We start from the raw sequence: 24,365 nt of genomic DNA, 5'->3' as shown, positions 1-24,365 counted from the left end.
ACTGTGAGAAATAAATGTCCATTGCTTATAAGTCATCCAGGCTGTGGTATTCTGTGAGAGCAGCCCAGATGGACTAAGACACAAGACCTCTTAAAGGACCTCGGGCATACCTAATTTGATGCTAATCTTCCAAAGACATTTTAATGAGAACAATAGTAATAGTAGTTTCATCTGTTGTACACAATGTATAGAAAGCCCATCGTATATAATAAAGATGTAATATGCAAATGGTCGTTACACCCGTGAAGCTTAATGACCGACAGCGTAATGACTGGATCACGGATCAGCAGGAGGGTGGGGCAGCAAGCTACAAGTGGGTGGGGGAGAGCTACAGGAGGGGGCAGGGCAGCAAGCTATGAGGGGAGGCAGGGGAGAGGGGGGTGGGGGGAGCTACAGGAGGGTGGGGCAATGGGCAGAGAGCTACTGGAGGGCGGCAGCGAGCTATGGTGAGCTATTGGCACACGGATTTGTGTGCAGGGCTACTAGTATATTTTAAAGGTAATCCTTAAACAGCCTTATACTGCTGGTGGGTCCTTCCCATTTTACAAATGAAGAAACAGTAACTTGCACAATTTAAATGATGTAGCCTAGGTCTCATAGATAATACAGATTTTTTTTTAATATATTTTATTGATTTTTTACAGAGAGGAAAAAAATCTCAAAAAAAAAAAGTAGCTGTGGAGAATCTTAAAAACCTGGAAAGCTCTTGAGGCCTCAGCAATGAATGGTATACTATCAGAATCCCAAAGATAATTTTACAATTATTAAGATGCCACGAGTCTTCCAAGGCTGCCAATATTCTTCATGAGGAAGGACAGCTAAGCAGCTGCATCAACAGAGGACCCACACAAAGTCCTCCGTGAAGTGAATTACATTCTAATGTAAGAACTACTGAGGTTAGGCTGTTACTGATGCAATCATATGCTCCTTGAGGTTAAAACATAGTAGAGGCAGATTTTAGAATCAGAATTTCTGATTCCATTCCACAAACCACTGGCATTTGAACTGAACAATGGCTCTCACACCTCCATCCTCACCCCTAAGCAAACTCTCCCCCCTTCCCCAATGCCCAGTGAGTCCAGAATCAAAGCAGCTAAGATCCATTGGTATGTTGGTATGGCTGCAACATTAAAGTGAGAGGGAATAAGTCCTTCAAGTCCTAAGTCTGAAAAAACATACTAATAGTCAGTGTTCTGTTAGTATATCTTCTCTTTAAGCATCGTTGGGTATTACTTTTATTGCTTTTATTCCCAACTATCAGATGCATCATAGGTACTCAATTAATATTTGTTGGTACAGCTCAAACATTTTGATACCTACCTGGTACAATGCCCTGTGATAGACCCAGCAGGAATAAGGCCACTCTCTACCTTCAAGGAGCATTCCCTCTAATAGAGACAGTGAGACATGTACATAGGTTTTTGTGGATTAAAAAAGACTTAAAAAGAAAGGTGCCAAAGTGTTCATAGTGGTGGTATTTTGAGTGATGGAAACTATGGGTGATTTTTTTTCCCCTTTTAACTTTTATATATATTTTCAAAATTATATGGTATATGTGTAAATTTTTTTTCTTTGAAAACCATAATATTGATAATAAAAAACACACACCAAAAACCGGAATCTGAGTGCCTGATGAAGAGAAAGAATATATGTGATTGAGGAGCTAAAGACAAGAAGGATCTTTGATATGAATATGTCTTTGACAAGTAGAGAAGTGCTTCAATTCTTGATTCTCTTTATGTCAACTAGAGGCCCAGTACACGAAATCGTGTGCAAGTAGGGTCCCTAGCCTAGCCTGGCCTCTGTCGCAGTACACGAAATCGTGTGCAAGTAGGGTCCCTAGCCTAGCCTGGCCTCTGTCGCATGGCTTCTGTCACCCTGTGACACTATATGAAGCGCACCACCCTGGGACACTCTGTGATGCTCCTGGCTGCTGCCCTCCGACTGCTCTGTGAGGCTCCCTCTGCCCCACTACTGCTCCACAAGGCTCCCCCTGCCCTGCGACTGCTCCTCAAAACTCCCGCCGCTGCTCAACAGTCCCCAGTCCCACCCTGCTGCCACCCTCCTCTCCCCCATGGCGAGTGGCTTGGGGGCCGGCTGGGGAAGGGACCGAGAGGTGCTCCATGCACCTCCTGGTGACCGGTTGTTTGGTTGTTACAGCGTTACGACCACTAGGTTTTTATTATATAGATTAAGTGCCAGGGCTTAAAGATGGATAATCATGAGTCAATTGGGCTACCAGGGAATAATGCTGTTTCTCTGGACTGAAGAAGGTGTACTGGGAGAAGGGAGATTGAAGCTAGACTGTTAGGTTAGGATCAGAACGTGGAAGGCTCTCAGTATCAGAGTGAGGTGTTTGGACATAATTCCATAGAAAATTGGAAGTCATTCACGAATTTTCAGCCGGAAAATGATTTATCACAGCTTTACTTTAGCTGGCAACCATGTGCGGAACAGATTGAAGGTAGTGGAGACAGGAGGTAGGGAGACCAATCAGGAAGTGATGAGCAGGGCCCAGCCAAAAAGCAATGATTACTTGATTATCTATTCATGTATCTCTATTTTTCAGAGGTGGCTCCATGCATTTTCAATCTCTCTCTTTTCTAAAATTTATTTTTGCCTGTCCAGTTTTGATTTTCAATTGCAAAAAGGAGACCAGTCACTTTTAGCTCAATTTTCTCACAGGTAAGAAGGAAGCGATGTTGAACAGAGGTCAGCCTTAATCTGTTACATTCCCACCGATAAAGGGAACATTAAGGACGGTTATTTTCAAGGCTAGATGAGTCCTGTCTTTATGATTGATTGTTTGATTTTTTTTTTAATCCTCACTGGATTTTCCATTGAATTTTAGAAAGAGTGAAAGGGAGGGAGGGAGGGAGCTGGAGGAGAGAGCAAGAGACATCAATTGATTGCCTTCTACACACACTCTGCCCTGGCCGGGATTGAACCTGCAACCGAGGTACATGCCCTTGACCTGGAATCAAACCCATAGCCCCTCGGTCCACAGGCCGATGCTCTAACCACTGAGTAAAACCTGCCAAGGTATGATTAATTTCTAATTCCTTTTGTCACCTTAGAGAAAAGACTGGCATTTCCTCAAAGTTCCAGGGATCTTCAACTTGCCACTAGAATAGCTGATTATTAGAGAGGTGGAGCAGGTCAATTAGCTCTTCTTAGAACCGTAAGTAGGTGGGATTAAGTTCTCAAAACCTTTACCAAGGATGACTGATTGAAAATTAAAGGCATAACCATCACTATGGGCTTGGATGTCATGGGCACAGGAACCTTTTTTTGCTTACTTAGAAGAGGAAACCCTTTCTTCCATATTTCTACTTCAGCCCACAGATATGGAGACATCAACATCTTTGGTCTCTTTCATTATGGATTTCTGCCCTTCATCATTTCTTCCATCCTCCCTCCCTTCCTCTATCCCCACCCCATTCCTGCATTTCTCTCTTGAGCTGCCTGCTTCTGCCTCCAGCCATTGGGAAGGGTGTCCACTCTCCTCCAATTCCCTGGTCCATCTGTTAAGATTAGCAGGGTTGGGAGTTGGCTGCCCTCAGACTGTGATCTTTCATGCAGTGAGAGGGGTGGGTAAGTGCATCCCAAGTCTGTTTTATAGGCTCCAGACCCCTCCTTTGGTCTGAAACTGCATCACCATAATAATACAGCCCACTGGGTTCTGGGTCCCAGCCAAAATCTGATTACTCTAGATTTACAAGAGAGTCCTGAGCTTTGGCATTTCTTCAATCCCCATTAATAAAGCTGCTATTCTGATGATATTCTGGCTTTTTGTATCTCTTTCCTAATGGCAAAAATAAAGAGGTTGTCAGTACCCCTTAACCAGCGACACTTTGAATTAAGTCATCAGGATATGAAATGTTTTGACTTTGTGCCTTTATTTCGGCAACACCCTCTCCCCAGGGTGCTCTTTCCTCTCTGACTCAGTCCAATAAAGGGTGGTCAAATATGTCACCCCGGCTAGGCCACTGTAGAATGGGGTTATTTTAAGCGGAAGGCAGTTAAGAAGCAGACATGGAAAAAGCTCTCTGCCCTCCCACTAACTACCCAGGAGAACATACGTTTGTAAAGGTTTCCTCCCTTCCTTCTCTACCAGGAAGGACAGAAGCTATTCGCCAGACAACTCCAGACCCTTCTCAGCCTAGAGAGGCCATAGGAATATATATAACAAACCTCACTAACCAACCTTTGGCTTTTGTTTGTTTCTTCATATATTCATCTAATCTACATATTTTCCACAATTTTCTAGCCTGGAAACTCAAAGTCCGTTTCCCTTGTCTTGTCATTTCTCTAAACATTTTTATTCTCTGTTAGATGTTATATAAGCCTAACTTCTAACCACCGTTTTGAGTTACTCAGCACTGAGTGCTCCCATGTGTGTGATGACATCTACTAAGAATCTTCTGTTTGGCCCTGGCCAGTGTTGCTCAAATGGGTGGGCATCGTCCTGTGCACAGGGAGGTTGCTGGTTTGATTCTCAGTCAGGGCACATGCCTGGGATGCTTGCTCATCCCTTGTAGGGGGCTTGCAGGAGGCAACCCATCAATGTTCAGCTCTCACATTGATTTTTCTCTCTTCCTTCCTCTCTCTCTCTAAAAATCAATTTTTAAAAAGAAACTTCTGTGTGTTTTCTCTTGTTAACCTGTCTTTGGTCAGTCTAATTTGCAGGGTCCCAGACAGAGAGAACCTAAGAGGGTAGAGGAAAAACGTTTTTTGCTTCCCTTACACCAGCAATCGCCACCTTTGTGAGGTTAAGTAAATCTCTTCCTTGTGTGCCCAGAATATTACATTCACATTTTATCCCTGCCATTCACAGCATTTTATAATTGCTTCTCCTTCACAGGACTATTACATTCTTCTTATTATTACCCACAGTACATTCTCTGAAATGCCTATTGAATTTGTAAGTGAACGTTAGGTGGAGGTGTTATTTGTTTTGTTTGTTTGTTTGTTTTACTGAGGTTCACTTCATAGCTTTTAAAGAAAGAAATACTGCTTTTTCAGGCATATCTTTAATACGCAAGCCATTTTCTAATATGGTCGAATAGCTTTCTTCCGTCTTCTTTTTCTTTCTTTCTCATTTTCTTGACCTACCAAAATATTAGTACATCAAAGAGCACAGTAATAGAAAGTCATATGTATATGAAGAGGCACAGTCATTTAAAATCACTACATATTTCTTATAAGTACCGCGCGCTAACCGATTGCGCAACTGGAGCTCCAAAAATCACTACATATTTCTGGTTTTCAAGAATAAGGTGTACTTGTAGCATGCTTGTGTAATTAAATTCCAGATAAACAAGGACACTGCACTGTCCAGGTGTCATCACACAGCCTCCCTCGCAAAGTTGCACATGTTGCTTCACACATGGGGAGTCATCTGCTCATGTGATCAGCACATGGGGTTTACGAGGAAAATTAATTGCGGTAGTAAAGTATTATTTCAAACACATGCTTGTGTTGGAAAGGACTGGTCAACATGGCAGAAAACATGCCAAATGTCAGATGGCACGCAGCGGCAATATGTGTGGGGCTCTTAACCACATCTGAGAGGACTCATACGATATCATAAATGAGATTCAGGGGGCTCCCTGAAATTGTATGCAAAATTTCAGATATCTTATTTTTCTTTGAAGCTGATCCACAGCTTTATATCTCATGGATAACATGTATTTGCGAGCTCTGTGACCACAGACAAACTTAAAACCTCTCTGGGTTCACTGTTTAATTTGTAAAGTCACCTATCTGTGTTCATTGCCTCACTTGTAAAATAAGAGTGTTGGCCTAGACCAGTGATGGTGAACCTTTTGAGCTCCGCGTGTCAGCATTTTGAAAAACCCTAACTTAACTCTGGTGCCATGTCACATATAGAAATTTTTTGATATTTGCAACCATAGTAAAACAAAGACTTATATTTTTGATATTTATTTTATATATTTAAATGTCATTTAACAAAGAAAAATCAACCAAAAAAATGAGTTTACGTGTCACCTCTGACATGCGTGTCATAGGTTCACCATCACTGCCCTAGACACTAGATCTCTAAAATGCTGAAGCTCTAAATTCTATATATTTTTAAAATCAGTCTACTTACAATGCACAATTCAGCAGCAGCATATTATTTATGATATGCTAGGCACTGCATTAAACACTTCACATACTTTTGCCTCATGTATTTAATCTTCACAAAACCCAAAGGGTTAGATGCTATATTTTTTATTATTTTTATTTTATAATATATTTATCATTATCATCATCACCACCATCATTAGGACTAGGCCTGCCAAGTTATAAGTTCTATGATGGCAGGAACCTTGGCTGTTTTGTTCCCTACTCTATATCTGATATGTATCATAGTGCATGGAACATAATAGGTGCTCAATAAAATGTCTGTTGACTAATACACTGAAACAAATGCATAACTAACAGCAATGCCCTGAATGGGACTGGGCCAAATAATATTATCATAGGATTTCATTTCACCTCACTTTCTTGTCTCCTCCTTCTCCCTTAATCCTTCTTCTGCTCCCTATTGCAAGAGCCCACTTCCTCTTCATCCTGCCTACCCATTACTATTTGCTTCTAGACTTCGCTATATATACACTTTGTTAAATTATCCTTTGCTCCAGGACTATATTAAATTTCCTTATGCCTATCTCATGAACTCTATTAAAGTTCTCATTATGTATTCAGGTTTTAGGAAAGCAATCTGATTAAATAACTGATACATTAAACTTACCCAATGAGACCCCCTAATCCATTAAAATGATCTCTGTCATTGATGAAATTTTAGAACACTTATAAAATTTTAAATAAGACCACTTATCTACCCTTGCCTATAAAATGCAGCAACAATGAGACATTGCCTGCTTCAACCAACACCCTTAAGCTTGGCGGCCTAGTGCAACAACATTTAGTTAGGAATGTTTGAGCATGCATTTGCCTCTCTTGCTCTGCTCTCCTCCTGTCTGACCCTGGTTTTCTTTCTGCCTTAGATTTCATTTGATATCTTACTAATACTCTCTTAGTATCTGGCCTTAGCTGACCCTCGGGTTTTCGCTACCTAAAAAAGTTTGTCAGGTCTCAGTACTGAAAGACTTGAGAGATACTCAGAATAGGGATGGGCTGAGAGAAGCATAAGAAATCTCCTTTCTCACTGTTGACTGAGACAGTGGTTAGGGACTGCTCTACCTCCCTCTCTTATGTTTGCTTTCTTCCAGCAGCCTAAGTCCTAAGAAATCAAAATACTTATTACTTTCAAAGGAAAGAGATTTCTTTTCTATCCCAGGGTCTTAGCATTTGCTGTGCTTTTGCTTAAAGCACTCTTCTCGCATAGCTTCTCATGGGTGCCTCCTCCTAACCCTTCAGGTCTCAACTCAAAGGCTACATGCGCAGGTCTTCCTTGACTCTCTAGCTGGACTGAGCCCCTTCCCAGTCATTCTCCATCACACTGCTCTCTTTTACCTTATTTCTGGCCTTTATTGAACTTCAAATAATTTGTTTGTATATAAACACTTACTACCCTAAAGGGTGTCCCAAAAAAATGTATACACACTTTGAATAATTATAGAAGTGCTTATTAAAATACATTTCACATTCAAAATGTAATAGAATCAGCTGTTAAAGTGTGCATACATTTTTGGGGGACACCCTTCATTTACTTACATGTCTGTTGTCTTTTCCTCCCACATGCAAGATCCTGAGGGCAGAAACTCTGTATCTCCAGGGTTGTGCTTGGTCTGCCTCACAGTAGGCACTTAAATAACAATATTGCAGCCCTTAAAGCTCCCAATCTCCCAATAATTGTGAAAGGAATAAACTGAGGTAAACAGATTCTGCTGGGAGGATCCCCAATTTGACTGTCCTTAGCTCTATTACAGTCCTTGCTAAAGTGGCTGTAACACCGGTGGGTGCTCCATACACTCACCTAAGTTTTCCTGACTATGCAACTAAAGATGGAATCCTCCCACATTTTATAGAGAAAAGCAAATGGGGTCCTCCTTCATTCTCTAGCTGTCTTTCAAAACTCAAGGTAGGCAAATGAGGATGACTTGCCCACCATGATTTTGTTTCATCAACTGCTAAGTTTTAGGGAAACACAGAATCTTCAAAGGACATGGCCGGCCAGTAGCTCAATTGGTTAGAGCGCCGCCCTAATATGCCAAGGTTATGGGTTTGACCTCTGGTCAGGGCACATACAAGAAGCAACCAATGAATGCATAAATAAGTGGAACAACAAATTGATGTTCCCCTCTCTCTCTTTCAAATCAGTAATAATAATAAAAAAGAATCTGTAAAAGTTGTTATAATTGAGATATGATCTTATTCAACTCCTGGGTTCTAGTCCCCCTTTTTCTTCTTTTCTTCTCCATCTTCTTCTATTTTACATGATCATTTATAATGCAAAACAATGATTCATGTAGAATTTTAATCTCAGTGGAAATCTAACTGCACCACCTGAAGTTAATTCAAACTGCATAGATACATAGTTAAGTAACTAGCCTGATAAAACCGTGTTTTTGTAAAAAATAAACTAGCTTGTTAATACAGAAGGAAAGTTTCTGAATAACTTTCAAATACCTTGATTTTTTACTTGAGAATGTATTTTCTATTAAACATATACAACCTTTTGTGTTTGCTACAATGTACAATAAAATGTTTCTAAGTTGGATGGAGGAAGTGAATTATGGTCCGAGATGTCTGTACATGTGCACAAGTACACACTAACCACTGGGCTTTGTGTATAGGTCCAAGAAGTTCACTGGTTGCCTGATACATTCATGACAACAGCAATGATAATGATAACAATAAGAGCAGCAGGTATTTGAGTAATTAATAACTTAGCTAGGCATAGTGCCTTAAAAGTTATATAACTTAATCATCACATCTACTTAATCTTAGGTAATATTATCAACATTTTACAGATGAAAAATTGAGCCCTCAGCCAGAGAGCAGCAGAACTGAAATTCGTACTTATGCTGCTCATTTCTTGCACAACATCCTTTGGACCCTTGTAATTGGACATCTTCCCAATAATCTACTTAATGGCCTCCATAAAAATATCAATCCATTCATAACCCCAAAAAACAGATTTGAGGTGGGAGAGCCTAATTTACTTCGATAATCGCATCTTGCTAACAAGTGTTTGATAACATTAGCTTAATTATGGCCTCTGAAAATGTGTATTCTCTTCAATGGAGCAAAATCACAAAAGAAGACTGAACAGGTGAGCAAGAAAATGAAATTAGGCAATCCTTATTATAAATCATATATTCTGGGAAAAGAGTCAATTCAACAAATGCACTATCTAGCCATAGATAAACAAGGCAATCTGTAAAATACCCACAGGAATAAGATACTTGTCCTACCCTCAAATAATTCATTACCAATTACCTGGAAGAAAGATATATACACCATTTGTGATGGTAGAGGTAGGATCATTATCACTATTATTTATTGAGCAAATTTATTATTTCCTAGGTGCTGTGCTAAATATTTGTGATCATTTTAAAATCTCACACCAACTCCAATTATTATCCCCATTTTATAGATATAAAAGCAAAGGTAGGAGACATGTTTAATATCACACCATTAGTACCAAGGGAAACCCTATTCAGTCCAAAATGAGCTTTACAGCACAGTTCTGGTCCTATGTGGCTGTGGTACCTGCCTTGCCCCAGGAGAGACTGTGATAGGTGCTGTAAAAATGGTAGAGACTGAATTCTAAGCACATGAAACAAAATCTACATATATATAAAAGCCTAAGCAACTGGTTGACCGGTCACTATGATGCACACTGACCACCAGGGGGCAGACGCTCAACGCCGGAGCTGCCCCCTGGTGGTCAGTGTGCTGCCACAGTGGGAGTGCCGCTCAGCCAGAAGCCGGGCTCCTAGCTGGTGAGCCCAGACGCAGCGGCGGGAGCCTCTCCTACCTCTGTGGCCCTGCTACTGAGCGGTGGGGCTACAGCAGTAGATGCAGCAGGGCTGGGATGAGCAGGAGCAGTGCAGTGCCCAGCCAGGGCTTGGACTCCTCCCAGGCTGCCTGCCACTTTGCACACTTCTACATCCCTCAGCAGAAACTGGCAATCCGACATCCCCCGAGGGGTCCTGGATTGTGACAGGGTGCAGGCCAGGCTGAGGGACCCCACTAGTACACGGATCCGTGTACCAGGTCTCTAGTTGTAATACAAGAATCATTCTCAAGCAAAAATAAGTGATTTTGATATTATCTATGTCTTCCTAGACTGAAAACTTGATGAAAGATTGACTGAAAACTGGACTTGGTATTCCAAAAACTTTATAAACATGGACCATGGAGATGTGACTTTTGTGTAAGAGGCCCTTGTGTCCCTGAACGCCTATAACCTGCAGTGTCAGAAGTCCTTGCCCACGGAGAGTCACTGAGGCAAGGAAGAGGCAAGAGTTTCCAATGGAGCTGATCTTGCCTGATCCAAATAGCCACTTGCCATTTTTCAAAAGCACTTGACTTCTAAAAGCTATTCTAAGGTTCAATTTCCCTAGCACCTACCACTCCTTAAGCCTGCAGTTGCATAACAGCTGCCTCTAACCCCTAGACTTCTAGAGGTTTTATGGACCTTCAATACATTCTACAAGTCATTATTTACAGACTTAAAGAAGACCTGCCATTTTTAATCCCACTCTGTACTGTCAATTTACACTTGACCCATTTTGAGTTTTAAACCCAGACTCTATACATTTGAGTTAATAAACTTTGCTTTATTGTCTCTCCAAGAAAATTTAAACATGGACAAAATGATCCTCCCAATACATTGGCCAGGCCATAATTGACCTTCTGTCCTTGCAGAGCAAGACTCAAATGAGTTTAATAAAAAAAAAATCACATAGATCTGGAGTCTATACACACCCGAAGATTAAGCTCATTCTACCTCTTGGAATTCAGCCACTAAAGCGCGTGGACTCTAACTGATCATGTTTTGTGCCCGAAGCCTATCAGGAGTGGAAAGAGAGCCTGAGATTATTCTCAATCAGTGCAGACCAAGTGTCCAGTAGAGAAATGCACAAAAATTTTATACTATCAACATTTCTAAAAAACATAATTGAATGTAGCTACTGGTGGAGGTGAATGAGTGAGTGAGTGGAGAGATGCCGAATAGTTTTCATTCAAACCACAGAGACTGCACAAAATTCCACTGCACACTGGCTAGGAGATGAGTGGTGAGCCTCCACCACACTGCAAAGCTCCTCAAACAGGAGTACTCACCCTTCCCTAAGTCATGCTTGTACTTCCTTTTCTATAAGAAGATATTACTTCTCCTTAAAGACATTGTGTTAGTGGTGGGGTGTTTCTAACTGATTTATGGACCATTCAACTTAGTCACAACCAAAGCTTCATAAAAAAGTATACTCACACTAATAGTGCTTGAAAAAAAGAGGGTTGGGAGGCCCCTCATTAAGCCTATCCATCACATGCCAAGCCTGTTTTTTTCCATGAACAATTGAGAACACATGCGTCAATGAACACCTTAAAAGGCAAAGAGATGTAGAGACCCAAGGCTCACCCTTCAATTTTAATGCTGAGCAGCACTGCCTGAGTTTGCAATAATGTAAATCATGCTTGATGGATTATTTTCAAATTAAAACTGGAACAGTGTTACCACATGCTATTTCCTTCATTTACAATGTTCTGATGTAGAATTCATTTAGTATTCAATGATTCCCAATAATGCAAAACAAAAAAACCCTTTAGTTTACAAAAAGCAAGATTTGTTTCTATTCTAAATTTAACTCATAAGAGGAAAACCCCTACAAATTCATCCAATATATAGTACTGTGGTCTATTTTGCCATCTGCATTTTGAAAGGGGATGAAAACAAACTGAATGAGAGTGAAAAAATGTTGCTGAGAGAACAAAAAACAATATACTACGCACAGTTAAAGGACTCAGGAATATTTAAGATAATATATAGGCAAAATTATTCTGCTGTCTCCTGGGCTTGACCTATCACACCCAGTACTTCTGTCTTAATACTCATCATTCTCACATTGTTACCCCCTTTTTAAAAAAATCTTCACCCAGGATATGTTTATTGATTTTAGAGGGAGATAAAGGGAGATAGAGAGAAACATTGACGTGAAAGAGAAACATGTGCCCCGACTGGGGATAGAGCCTGCAACCTTTCCATGTAAGGGATGACACTCCAACCAACTGAACCATACTGACCAGGGATGTTAGTTGTTATATTTATCAAACTATAAGTTCCAAGAGGTCAATAACCTGTCTGTCCTGCTTACCTTTGTATCTACTATACCTATGAGAGTGTCTAACAACAAGCAGGAACTTCATATTGTTTTATGAATGACCGATTAACTGAAGAAGTGGCTGTGACTGTGTGTGGCCAAACAAGTAGAATTAACTACAATGTCAATTTTGGCTTGATAAAACATTAAACATTTTCTAACAGTCAGAAACCACTTAAAGCTGGAAGTGACTACTGCGGTGTTTTAGTAGAGGAGTTATCACAAATAAGCATGGGTGTAGTAGACAAGAATCCAACTCGTGGGTCCTGAATACACCTCATGATCTTTAAGATGCTTGCTACCTCTGAGGCTGTGTGATTATAACACAGACCCTTCCCAAATTTGAGTGATAATTTACACTAAAGTCATTAGGACCCTTTTATGTGATCAGAAATACATAGACAACTTTCAAATCAAAGAGGCCCAACTCTCACCTTCTATCTGGCTATACATTTACCTTGCGTCAATTGAATCAAAGGTAATATAGTATCTGCTTTACTAGAAACCATTTTACTTTTTCTATTCACTATATTATCTTTTTTTTTCCAAAATGTCTGGGCCCAAGAGTTGACTTAATAGATTCAAAATGGTATTCCTTACTAAAAACAGCTTTACCATTTTGGCTATCGGTAGGAACAAAGTATACCAAAGGGAATTGATAAAATTTCTTCACCCTCACAGCACTGTGTTTAATCATAGAAAATGATCTCTATACTTCATGAAACCAGTGTTTTCTTTTAATCACAGCATGGCTAAGCTACTTACCACAACAGAATAATAAATCTTGAATCCAGGTTTAGCCACAAAGTAGTCATCAGACTTAAACGTTATTTTAATTTGGTTTGTTCTTGATGTTATCCTTGGAGGAACTTCCTTGTGTCCACACCATCGTCCTCTAATAATGGTACTGGTTTCAGATACATCTTCAACTTCCACAAAATCATATCTAGTATCAATTTCACAAAAAAACCCAAATTTTTATTAAAGTAGACTTTTGAAATTCATACTTTCACTTATAAGTTAAAACAAACATATGTGATTTCTTATTACCTACTAGACGGAATAAAAATTATAACCTACAGATATGTTAAAATCAAAGCTATTTTTTAGATTAAGTTTTCTAAATACAAACTTCCACAATCTGTTCTGAGAGAACCTTTATACACATTTAGCCATGACTGTTCTCAAAATCATTAATAATCAAAACAGGCTATATTCTTAGCATCTGGCTTATAAGGTTTTCCTGGAAAAACTAATAACTATAATCTATCATCATATTTGAGAAGATGCTGTCCTAATTATATGGTCAAATATTTGCTATATAAAGATTTTCAGACAAATCCCACTTTGAATTAATTAACCACAGTACTTTCTTTAAAAAGGAACTAATCTGTAGCTGTACAGCATACAGACCAGCATTTTCTATGCACAACATAAATCACTAATTTCTCTTTTTGGACACTGTCTTTTGAAAGGATAATATAATAAAATATGACTTTTATCATAATGGGAAGCATATGACTTGGGTAAGGATGTGTGCTAATCAATATTGTAAATATCTGGGCTGATCAAATGAGGATGTGAATGAGCTGAAGATCATAAGTTCCCCTTTGCGTTGGTCAGAGAAACATGGGGTGCCAGGATTGAACCTCTTTAGACATTCCATAAAACCATTTGATTCTCGAGGTCCCTCCATCCCATCCCACCTTTCCCTCACATGATAGGACATCTTCAGTGACAGAGTTGACATCTTCTAGGGACCATTTATACTATTTCCAGACACTCAACATCTTGGAACATTGTACTTGATGAGCTGAACTGTTTGCCTTTTGGTTCTGGGCATCGGTGTCTCACTCCTCCCCTCCACCTCTCCCCTAATGACTTCTCGATGCAAATGATTTACATTCACAGTGAACAGTGGCATTGAAGCCAGTGAGTAAGACCTAGGAAAATTCCTGGGCAAATGGAATGGGGAAACTGAGGCAGATGATTAAATGGCTGTGCAATTTACAGCCAGATAATAAATCAAGAGGTATTATCTTCCCTAACCAAAAACACTTAGGAGTAAATGGTTTCCACATTCCAGACCATGCAGGGGGCAGACTCACCTCAATCCTGGTTCCCCTTGGGTGACATTCTTTGAAGGTGAAACTGACCAGATAATGACCCTAATCCCTCTATAAGCTCATTTTGATACATCAGCATATCAAAGGACACACCTAGGAGGCAGCTGAATATTCTATTGAGATCCTCCGGAGACCTCCCTTAAAATTCCTGCCTTTAGAAGCAAATAAAAACCCTTAAGACAAAGGACACAATGAGCGCTCTCCCTGGAGCACACTGGGCCCCCCACCCCCATTCTTTCCTCAGGCATGTATCTTTGCTTTCTTTTTCTAAACTCTAAAGGTTACCAGGAGACTTGCCACAAGGGGAGCAGCAAGAAAGTGGCAGCTTGTCCCGGACTAACCCCTGAACCTGTCTCCAAAGGCCCTCCTTTTGCCTGTGTAACTTGTTTCCTGAGCCCATGCAGCCCAGCTGGCTCACTTCTTCTACCTCTCTGACTTTCCTTCTAAAAGGCCAAGGTAGCCATGCCTAGGCTCAACTCCTCCTCACATTTCCAAAGGGTCAAGGCAGCTCCACCTCAGCTCACTCCTGTTGCTCTGATCTTGCCTCTTCTATCTTAAGCCCTTCCTCTGTTTCATGAAGTCAAGTACCTCACATTCCATACTGTGTCAGGGCAGACCCACGTCAGTCCTGGTCCCTTTCCTGTGACAGCATAAATCTGTTAAATATATATATATATATATATATATATATATATATATATATATATATTTATATTTATATATATATTTGTCACAATTGCCAAAAGGAATAAGCATGAGAAACACCACATCTAAATATAAAGGAAATCTAATATGGCTTTATGGTCCTACTTATGCACCTCAGAGCTCTTATTTGTTGGGCAGAATAGCCTAAGGAGGAGGCAAATACAACAGCATGCTGACTTAATTTTGTTGGCAGTGATTTATGAGAGCCTATGTCCTTTGCCTCAGTTACCTTATGAGCAGAATAAGAAGGTTTATATGATTTTCCCAGCTGGTCAACTCTTGGGCACTGTGTAAACTAGTTACTTAAAGTTTATACGGTGCTTGGAAGGTGAAAAGAACTAGCAAAGAATTATTTCAAGCAATAAAATAATACAGTGTAAACGTCAAGGAGGCTTGGGACCAGAGGGTAGAAAACCAATTGCATTTCATTTTATATACAATATGTGTAAATCATATTTATTGCTCAAAGCAGGCGTTTACTGGAAACTTTGTTAAGATGGCAATAGGTCGTTCTTGTTTTTTGAGGACACATCAGCAGTGTAACATCTGCTCCGGATCTGATGTCAAGAGAGCACCACCATGTTTCTTAGGGAGCGTTGAGGCGAGTCTCTGAACTGTGTCTTTCCCTTCTTCTCGCCCCTGTCCACCTCTGATTCCTCTACTTCTCCATACATTTTGAGGAGCAACTAGATTTGATGGAGGGCCAAAAAGCTAACCATTCTAGCTTTCTCTTCTTCTGTTTTAGAGGCCAGGATGCCAAAAGAGCTCACTCACTACCAGAATCAAAATCCCTGTTCAGTAGTAGAAACCTGACTTTCTCCTTCTGTGTCATCACCTTTAATAAGCTTTCAATAATGGTGTGTGTGTGTGTGTGTGTGTGTTTCTCATAAACTGTTTTTTTTTCCAGTGCAGAAAATTAGTTCTTTCTTTCAAGGTTGAAAAGAAACAAGATCTGCTCTAGTTTATCCTCCTTGTAAATACTGACTGGCTCTTCTGGCATGTATTTGAATTTGTTTTCGGACATACAGTACCCTCTATGCTCCTAAAAAGTCACAGTCACTGCTATTATTCTTGAAAAACATAGCAACATAATAAAAAACTGTCAGCATAATAAACATGCAACAAAGGACAGCCAAATTTGAGGCTCCCTCTTTTTATTATTCAAAGAAAAATAAACCTGCTGGAAGGATTTAGCAGCTCAGTAGTTCATTGGCAATGCAGAACAAGTGTGCGCAGTTAAGTACAGAAAAGAGAAAAATCCTCCCTGAGTCTTATATATGCTAATTAAGAGAATAAGATGCTGTGGAGCAGACAATTCAAAAAAACAACAGCCAGGGCTTTGTCTGATAAATATTCCAAAAAAGGGAGATTATCAGCCATGGTTTTATCTTCTAATGCTGACTCAGAAACTGCAGGAAACAGACCATCTGAGGAGCACACAGTCCCTGGGGTTGCCACCTCTTCCTTCCTACACACACCTGAGATCTTAAAACTATGATGTCAGGGTAAGGGCCTGACACCGTAGGTCAGTGATGGCGAACCTTTTGAGCTCAGCGTGTCAGCATTTTGAAAAACCCTAACTTAACTCTGGTGCCGTGTCACATATAGAAATTTTTTGATATTTGCAACCATAGTAAAACAAAGACTTATATTTTTGATATTTATTTTATATATTTAAATGCCATTTAACAAAGAAAAATCAACCAAAAAAATGAGTTCGCGTGTCACCTCTGACACGCATGTCATAGGTTCGCCATCACTGCTGTAGGTCCTCACCGTCACCCTCTCCCAGTGCTACGGGAACCGTGACTGTGCAGAGGTTACATAGTCTGATTAGTTCCTGGAGCCAAGTAGGGTACACACTCCTTGAGCCCAAGGCTGACTTGGGCCAGAGCCACAAGCCTTGGCTGCAGGTGATGTAGGGTTATGGGATGCATCCATCTACTCACAGAGGCTGTTGTAGGCTGGCCAAGACTGCGGCCTGCAGACTCCTGCCTTCTCTGGGGGCTGGGGGCCATGCAGCCTGGCTCTGACAGGTGTGAAAGTGAGGCTACTAGCCCCTCCACAGCACCGTCCATGCCCCAGTTTATTTTGTCCGTTAAGACGGACATAAGGCTTTTTGAGAAAGAAGTGGTGCATCTTGAGCAGGTCCAAAGAGCCCACAAGGGGAGTTTAATGTGATGCTTTTCAATTCATCTTTTATTTTTCACCTTGGAAGAGTTCTCTAAACTGGACATTTTTCTCCACTTACCTACAGATATCATTTTCTGCTTCCTCTAATCCAAACTGATTGTCAAAGGCCAGCTGTATCCTTGTCTTCTCCTGGGAATGCAGCCGCCATGTCAGAAGCAGGTTCCTGGGGTAGCTGTTTGGGAAGCGGGGACTCTGCACGTGGCCATTTCCTGTCACCTGGATGGTTTCGTCTCTCCGGTACAAGTCTGTGAGGTGATTGCTCTCTGTTAGTAGTCACAACTTGTAGAAATTAGTATGTTGCTCCAATTACAGGAAAGCAAAAAAAGAACAGTTTAAAAAACATCGCATTTCAAAGCACTTTTTGATTTTGTTTAAAAACATACGACCAAATGGTAGCCTTCTGGTGAAACAAACAACATATACATTTCTCCTATAACCCCCCACTTCCCAAAATTCCTCTCCAATATAGACTTGACGACAAATGCTTTGTATTTGAGGGGCTCTCTTAACATCATATTTGACAAGGAAAAATTAATGATTATCCCAGAACTCAGGTTCATTTTGATTGTAGTTAAAACAAGCAAATAATTTCAACTAGTTCATTCTCCCTCTTTTTTATGTTTTTAATTTAAATTCTTTATTGTTTAATATTACATATGTCTCCTTCCCTCCTCCCTATTGACCTCTCCCCAGCCACTCCCACCCCTCAGCACCATCCTTCCTCTTTTTAATGTAATACAAATAAAATTATTATTTTTTAAACAAGGATAGTGTAATGGTATACCTTCATTGACTAGCATAGGAGGTAGACACTCAATAAATAATGCTGTATAAATGAACCCGTGAGTGAAAAACACATTCTAAAGATCTAATGATGTTTAATGGCCCTCATTTTACATTCAAGTGACATTTTTCCGTGGTTTCTCCATCATAAAAATCATATTTTTTTTGTGTTAGTTTTTCATGGCTTAAATAGATCCAATTCATCTTCTATTTTCTGTGTGTTGTTTGTTTAATAGCATTTTTGTTTGGTCTTTGTCCTGAGTTCCTGAGAGGGAACTTCTAAACCCTTAGAATTTTGCAAGTAATAGAAGTGTTCTTTTTCATGGTACTCCCCTGGGACCACATTATGCTAATGAGGTGATATACTTGGAACCCCTAAGTAGTTTCAGGATGGGTACTGGCCTCAACAGAAAGACCAACATGACCTCTGAGCCTGGATATCAGCCTGGAGGGAAGGAGCATTGAGGAGTGAGTTTAATCACATTGCTTGTGATTCAATCAATCCTGCCTACAGAATGAAGCCCCAGAAAGACTCTGGTCCCTGGGGCTTGGGTAAGCATCCTGGTTGGTGATGCACATTGATGTGCTGGGAAGGCAATCTTTCCTGAGGAACAAAAGCTTCATGATTGGGACCCTCCCAGACTTGCTTGCCATATGTGCCTCTTTACTTGGCTGGTTCTGATTTGTATATTTTGTAGTAAAATTTTAATTTTAACTACAGTAATTTCTTAAATTCAAAGAGTTGTTCTAGTGTGAATGAAATAAACGGGGGGTTCTATGGAAAGTGACCTCACAGGGTGACATGATCATAGATTCTTAACTGGGCAGGTCATGGTGGGTAGTCAGGCCCCATATTTGCCTTAAGCAAGGCCTGTCCATTGTTTCTGTGCATCTAGGTTAACACACTTTTGAAATAAGCCATAACCAGCTGCAAAAAGCACATAATCCTGTTAACTATTCTATAATCTGTAATTCACCACCCCTTCTTGCTTCCCCCCCACTCCATAGAGTCTTCCTTAAATTCCTCCCTTAATTTCAAATGCATAAAAGAAGCTGCAAAACTGTTATTCTCTGGAGCATTTGAGAGCTCGCTCCCCAGCATGTGTCTTCAGTTTGGCTCAAATAAACTCTTATAAAAATTCTCCACAGGCTCTAGCAGGTGTGGCTCAGAGAGGTCACAGGTTAGATTCCCTGTCAGGAGCACATGCCAGGGTTGGGGGATTGATTCCCAGTAGGGGGTGTGTAGGAGGCAGCCCACAGAGATAGATGTTTCTCTCTCCCTCTCCCTTCCTATTTCTCTATTATCAAGCAAAACATATTCTTAAGAAGTTTTCTACAGGTTTGGACTTCTTACATCACCACTAGCAAATTCTCAAACCTGAGGGGCTGTGGGAAAGGCTGAATTTGTAGCCAGCTGGTCGGAAGTGTGGGTAGCCTGGGGACCACCAAACTTGCAGCTGGTGTCTGAAGTGCAGTCTTGCAGGGACTGTGCCCTTAACCTGTGAAACCCGACCTAACTCTAGGTAGCTTGTATCAGAATTACATTGCACAGTGGATCCATTTTTCATTTCTCCCAGTATCCAGAGTTCTTTGCGCTTTAGATTTCAGCTTTTTAGGCCCGTCTGTAAGCAGACTCCAGCCACAGCCTATTTCTGTTTCTCCGCAGAGAGTTCACTTGGGGGCCTGTAATTCAGTGAGCCTGGTCAGGAAGGTCTAAAGTGCTGGCGGAAACCACTCAGAGGTTAAGCTACTGAGGGTAGCTCTTAAAGTTTCCAAAATAAGAGAAGGCATGTGAGCAATGAGTCAGCATGCGGAATGTAGTCTTCTCTCCCTTTTACAAATATTCCTGTGCATATGGGAATTTCCACTTCACTTTCTTTACTCATGCTGTTTGTAGTGTTGCACTTGCCCAGTTAAACTTTGTGTGGGAAAGAGAGTTCTAGGAAGAGCGAGGTGGCTAAAGGAAGTCCACACTCCTGTCTGCAGACTAGGGCACTGGCTCCGTAGGCACCACCTCCAGTGAGCTCAGCTAAAGTTAAAGGAAGCCTACAGGGCCAGAAACAGTTTTGCCAGCTGACCTGTTACTCTTCTCTTCCTTTGACCTTATGCTGAAAATGTAGCCATGAAAAGTACTTGTCTGCTGTAAGTGGGTGAAGGCTGTTTGCTAGGGAGTAGGGAGACAGGTGTGAGCTTTCAACAAGCCAGTCAACAATCATTTATTAAGCACAAACTCTAATCAATGCATTGCGATATTTTCAATCCTATCTCTTATTACTTTCACATTTTTGCCGTATTTTCTTATCTTCAGTACTATTAGTTACTTATAATTTCTCTAAATTAATATTTCTAATCAAAAGCAAATCTATTCTAGATAAAACTTTATATCAACAATGTAAATAGCAACGGACCATGTGCCATGAATAGAAGGTAACCACAAATCTGAATATATAACTATTAAATTTTTAAATAACCCATCTCAGATGTTCAGATTACTCATTTGTAAAATAAGAAGATTGAGTAGCATATTTTCTCTTTGGTTTCATTCAGGGGTAATAGTGTTTTTTGTTTGTTTGTTTGTTTCTTTGTTGTTTTTTTACATTTATGTAATTTTATATTTTTACTGTTCCAGAGACTATGTTAGATTCAAATATAATTTAAGAATGTTTAGAGAGCAGTTGTCTTCGAAGACCTGAAAAACAAAGTTGACACATACTTATCAGAGCAGGGGGAGCTACAGGGCTGGCATGGTGAGTACAAGGTGTGCGCGCGGCTCACAGCGGGAGGACTAACCTGAGCACATTCCAACGGTTCATATTGGGGGGTTGGGGTGGTAACATACTTTAAAGGCAAACTCCAGAAAGAATTGAAAGACAAATGTACCTGCACTTTATAGAGGTGGAAACAGGAAAGTTCTGGAAAGGGTAAAAGGCTAGTAGAAGGGAAGGTTATCAGCCTGTCGGTGCTGTGGAAAATGACCTGCAGGAGAGCACCTGGAAGTAGTGCACCTGAAGGCAAGCACCTGCTGTGGGGCCATCTCCTACGAGGCATAGCAGTCCCCCTGATCTGCAGGGGACACAGCACCCCCAGCAGATGCCTGAAACAGAGGATAGTCCACAACTCTGTATATACTCTGTGTTTTCCTATACACACAAACCTGTGGTAATGTTTAATTTATACATAGGCAGAGTACGAGATGAACAATAACTACTAATAAAACAAAATAATTGTAACAATACACCCTAATAAAAGTTATGTGGCCTGGTCAGTGTGGCTCAGTAGTTGAGCATCGACCTATGAACCGGTATTCAATTCCCCGTCAGGGCACATGCCCGGGTTTCAGGGTATGCAGGAGGCAGCCGATCAATGATTCTCTCTCATCATTGATGTCTCTCTCTCTCTCTCTCTCTCTCTCTGAAATAAATTCAAATATATTAAAATAAAGTTATGTGAATGTGGTCACTGGTTTCAGAGGATCCCTTGCTGAAGTCTTCTTGTAGACTCATTGCTTTCTGGTGCACCACATTGCCATCAATCAGAACATATCTTCCACCCATAAATTTAATACCTTCTCTATTTTAAGTACTTGTCACATACTGTGGCCATAACTTTTACAGTTTAGGGTACACTAGCAAAATTAGCACAAATTTATTTTTCCTTCTTTTAGTTTCACAGATAAGATTGGTTCTTACTGTAGACCTTAGCAACCTCAGGATACAACTTCTTTCCTTATTAACTCACTTAAAGAAAGAACCTTGTGTCTTCTCTTTGGCATATCTGAATTGCCAGCATCACCACTCTCGCACTTTGGGGTCATTATTAAGTAAAATAAGGGTGACTGGAACAACAGCACTGTGATACTTAGAGTTGATCTAATAACCAAGAAGGCTACTCCCTGACTATGGGTGGGGAGGATCTACTGTGTGGAAAACTTGGCAAAGGGATGAGTCACATCCTGGGTGGGATGATGTGGGAATCTTGAAACTTCATCACACTCCTCAGGATGGTGTGCAATGTAAAACATGAATTGTATATTTCTGGAATTAATATGTTGGGACCCTAGTTGACCTTGGTTAACTGAAGCTGTAGAAAGTGAAATCTTGGATGGGGGAAACTATGCTGTTGCTAAAGAACAAGGTTCTGACCTAGAATGGCAGGTAGCAGTAAGTCCAAATCAGAAAGAAAAAAAAAATCAAGAGACAGGAGCAACATGCTAATGCAAAGGCTTACACGCAGCATGGTAACCCTAACACAGCAGAATGGGTAGGGGAAACATTTTTGAAGAAATGGAAGTCTGGTTTCAGTGTGGCAATGAGAAATTCAAGTGGAAGCTTTAGCAGGCTTCTGGGACTATAACGCTGGATTTAATGTGGGAGAATAGAACAGATGAGGTCTCTGCTTAGAGAGGAAAGGGGAAGCCTTTGGTGGGGGGGTGGGGGGGTCCCGAGGAAGTGTCTGCAGAAAGGATGCTAAGGCGTGGGTGCTGGCACACATGTCGGGGGGCGGGGGGTCAGACGACAAAAGAATTGCCTGGAAAATCAGAGAAGCAATGTCTGGGAGGCAGGCAGGGGACCCACAGCAGTGCCATGTCTATGTCAAGTTGCCCAGAAAGAGGCAATTTCAAGGACAGAGAGGTCAATGGTATCAACACACAGAAGACCACAGAGCTTGTCAATGACAAAGTGAGCATCCTTCATATGTGCTGGCATAGAGATTTCTGCCAGTAGAAAAGGGACTTCTTTTTTTCTAGAACATTATGAAAGACTAGACTATCTTAAGAGTACTAACTCTGCTTTTAAATGAAACACCAATTATATTTTTAAGAAAGCTGTAGTTTTATTAAGAAAAACTTGAAGTTACCACAGACCTATATTGCAGTATATTGAACTTGAGGCTAAAAAAATTAAAAAATCTAATTTCTGATTTATTTTCCCTTCAAAACAAAACACTCCCAAAATCTACATATATACAAGCTAGAGATCAACAGTAAACACTTTTATAGTGCTTATTTTGTGCAAGGCATTTTTCTAAGCACTTTGCATATTTCAGTTACAGCATCTAAACTCTATTAAACATGACCTTGTGTGTGTGTGTGTGTGTGTGTGTGTGTGAGAGAGAGAGAGAGAGAGACCATATATACTTCAGATCTCAGAGGGGAGGGGCATGAGAGGGACTGGGAGAGATTAATTAAAGAACTTATATATATCTATGGGTAGCCCATGGACACAGAGAATAGTGTGGTGAAGGCCTGTGGTGGGGCAGGGCTGGGTGGAGGGGGACCAAGCGGGGAAAGATAGGGGACACCTGTAATACCGTCAACAATAAAATAAACAAACAAATCAATAAACTTGCTGAGTTTATTATCACCATTTGACAGATGAAGAGTCTGAGGCACAGAGATGTCACGTAGTTTACTCAAGGTCATGGAGTTAGTGAAGTGTGGAGTCAGAATACAAATCCAGGCAATTGGTCCCAGCGCTGATGCTCTTAACTACTATATATATAGAAGGTGTTCTTCCTTCTTAGTCTGAAATTTGCTAGAGACTTTTAGATTCTTTGCTCTCTGTAATCCACTTCGACTTTTGAGTCACATTCTTTAAATATAATTGATAACTTCATGTCAACTTAGTGCTATTCTTAGCTGGAGAGTTATAATGAAATATAGAAACACAGAGAAACCTACAAATTAAACCTGAGATCACTACCAAGTATTATACACAAAGTTTCATTTCTGAATGAAGGTATTTACTCTGGTGTTCCAATAATAGCAAACATTTATGGAGCAATTATTATGTGCCAGGCACACTATGAAAAGTTTAAATACCTTACTTTATTTAATCCTCACAACAACCCATGTGATCCATAATATCCGAATTTTACAAAGGAATCTCCAGCAGTTTAAGAAACTTGTGACCTCAGGGCACAAAGCTAGTAGTAGAATCAAACAGATCCAGAGACACAGAAGCATGGAACAGACTGAGGAATCTCAGAGGGAAGGCGGGGGGGAAAGAGGATGGGGGGATGGAGGGGAAGGGGTCAATCAGAGAACTTGTATGCATATATGCATAACCTGTGGACACCCACAATAGGGTGGTGAAGGCCTGTGGCAGGGGGGTGGGGGGGGCAGGCTAGAAAAGGTCAAAAGGGGAAAAAAGGAGACATATGTATATTTTCAACAATAAAGATTTTTAAAAAAAATTAATAAATATATCAGGGATAATATTTTAAATTAAGCAGGGAAAAAATGATTTGACCCTAG

At 40.5% G+C, this 24,365-nt stretch overlaps 1 protein-coding gene across 1 annotated transcript in view; it reads right to left on the bottom strand.

Moving 5' to 3' along the window:
• Positions 1 to 21,923, bottom strand: part of PDGFD (platelet derived growth factor D) — an 84,449-nt gene extending 62,526 nt beyond the window's left edge. Inside the window, exons 1-3 of the mRNA XM_006093516.3 lie at positions 21,848 to 21,923; positions 17,385 to 17,589; positions 13,068 to 13,248 (exon numbers count right to left, since the gene is read on the bottom strand). Coding sequence (XP_006093578.1) covers positions 13,068 to 13,248; positions 17,385 to 17,589; positions 21,848 to 21,923 — 462 coding nt within the window. The remainder of the gene's footprint in view (positions 1 to 13,067; positions 13,249 to 17,384; positions 17,590 to 21,847) is intronic.
• Positions 21,924 to 24,365: the final 2,442 nt, after the last annotated feature.

The sequence above is a fragment of the Myotis lucifugus genome, unplaced genomic scaffold (genome assembly GCF_000147115.1).
Source record: "Myotis lucifugus unplaced genomic scaffold, Myoluc2.0 scaffold_117, whole genome shotgun sequence".
NCBI classification, from domain to species: domain Eukaryota; kingdom Metazoa; phylum Chordata; class Mammalia; order Chiroptera; family Vespertilionidae; genus Myotis; species Myotis lucifugus.
The sequence above is the reverse complement of the archived record's forward strand: the minus strand, read 5'-3'. Positions and strand labels throughout refer to the sequence as shown.